The sequence below is a fragment of the Procambarus clarkii genome, chromosome 27 (genome assembly GCF_040958095.1).
Source record: "Procambarus clarkii isolate CNS0578487 chromosome 27, FALCON_Pclarkii_2.0, whole genome shotgun sequence".
In the NCBI taxonomy this organism is placed as follows: Eukaryota; Metazoa; Arthropoda; class Malacostraca; order Decapoda; family Cambaridae; genus Procambarus; species Procambarus clarkii.
In genome coordinates this window covers 108,443-110,378 of record NC_091176.1, presented here as the reverse complement: position 1 = coordinate 110,378, position 1,936 = coordinate 108,443, and the positions used below count along the sequence as shown (strand labels likewise).

The following is a 1,936-nucleotide window of genomic DNA, read 5'->3' as shown; positions in this document are numbered from 1 at the left end:
CCGTGGACATCTTCAAGAGAACACTAGATTGTTTCCTCCAAGGAGTGCCGGACCAACCGGGCTGTGGTGGGTATGTGGGCCTGCGGGCCGCTCCAAGCAACAGCCTGGTGGACCAAACTCTCAAGTCAAGCTTGGCCTCGGGCCGGGCTTGGGGAGTAGAAGAACTCCCAGAATCCCATCAACCAGGTACCTTTGAACTTTTTCCAGCTTCGTCTTGTGCTTGACAAGGTACGGGCTCCATGCTGGGGCCGCATACTCCAGGATTGGTCTTTCATATGTGGTATACAAGGTTCTGAATGATACCTTACACAGGTTCCTGTGTGTGTGTGTGTGTGTGTGTGTGTGTGTGTGTGTGTGTGTGTGTGTGTGTGTGTGTGTGTGTGTGTGTGTGTGTGTGTATTCACCTAGCAGTATTCACCTAGCTGTGTTTGCGGGGGTTGAGCTTTGCTCTTTCGGCCCGCCTCTCAACTGTCAATCAACTGTTTACTAACAACTTTTTTTTTTTTTTTGTCCCACACCACACACACACACACACCCCAGGAAGCAGCCCGTGACAGCTGACTAACTCCCAGGTACCTATTTACTGCTAGGTAACAGGGGCATTCAGGGTGAAAGAAACTTTGCCCATTTGTTTCTGCCTCGTGCGGGAATCGAACCCGCGCCACAGAATTACGAATCCTGCGCGCTATCCACCAGGCTACGAGGCCCCCTAATGTGTGTGTGTGTGTGTGTGTGTGTGTGTGTGTGTGTGTGTGTGTGTGTGTGTGTGTGTGTGTGTGTGTGTGTGTGTGTGTGTGCGCGCGTGTGCGTGTGTGCGCGTGTGCGCGCGCGTGCGTGCGTGCGTGCGTGCGTGCGTGCACGCGTGTGTTTTGCCTTACTCCCAAGAAGGTAATATTGTCAGCCCCGCCTATTATCTCGGTAATAAAAAACATTTTTTTTTTGTGTTGTCATTTTTGTTCAGAAAGGTTCATAATGTTTCATTCTGGTTCAACAATAGTAATGTATTTAATTATATAAACTGATGCACAAGGAAATCAGCCAACGTGATGTATGCGTGAGAGAATTTGTTTCTGGGGTTGTGGGAAAGAGCCGGAAGTTTTTTTTGTGTGAAGACCCGGAAGTATTTCTGGGGTTTTGGGAAGACTCTGAAGCATTTCTGGGGTTTTTGGGAAGACTCTGAAGCATTTCTGGGGTTTTTGGGAAGACTCTGAAGCATTTCTGGGGTTTTTGGGAAGACTCTGAAGCATTTCTGGGGGTTTTGGGAAGACTCTGAAGCATTTCTGGGGTTTTTGGGAAGACTCTGAAGCATTTCTGGGGTTTTTGGGAAGACTCTGAAGCATTTCTGGGGTTTTTGGGAAGACTCTGAAGCATTTCTGGGGGTTTTGGGAAGACTCTGAAGCATTTCTGGGGTTTTTGGGAAGACTCTGAAGCATTTCTGGGGTTTTTGGGAAGACTCTGAAGCATTTCTGGGGGTTTTGGGAAGACTCTGAAGCATTTCTGGGGGTTTTGGGAAGACTCTGAAGCATTTCTGGGGGTTTTGGGAAGACTCTGAAGCATTTCTGGGGTTTTTGGGAAGACTCTGAAGCATTTCTGGGGTTTTTGGGAAGACTCTGAAGCATTTCTGGGGTTTGGGCATTTGTGTATTTTTTGGGGGAACGGCCGGAAACGATTCTTGAATCGTAAACACACTACATGATAATGTTTACATTGACATTAGTGAAAACAAAGCAATACTGAGCCTGGCCAGGCCGGGCTTGGGAAGCAGAACTCCCAGGACCCACTTGAGGTACATTCCTGTCACTACAACTTGTGAGTGTGTACTCTTCTCTATACCCCCTGTAATGTGGAGAGACAACGCCCTGGAGTGTAACCCGGCTACACCCTAACACACAATACACCCAGAGAGCAGGCGGCGAGGGCGCGCCTGAAGCCCCAA

The 1,936-nt window shown here is 48.9% G+C and overlaps 1 protein-coding gene across 1 annotated transcript; it reads right to left on the bottom strand.

Annotated features, from left to right (window-relative positions):
* Window positions 1-1,034: 1,034 nt before the first annotated feature.
* Window positions 1,035-1,619, bottom strand: LOC138369070 (uncharacterized). The gene has a single exon (XM_069332000.1). The coding sequence runs from the start codon at window positions 1,617-1,619 to the stop codon at window positions 1,035-1,037; it is 585 nt and encodes a 194-aa protein (XP_069188101.1).
* Between the last annotated feature and the right edge of the window lie 317 nt (window positions 1,620-1,936).

Coding starts and splice junctions, on each gene's coding strand:
- LOC138369070 (XM_069332000.1), bottom strand. CDS start 1,619: ATGCTTCAGAGTCTTCCCAAAAACCCCAGAAATGCTTCAGAGTCTTCC.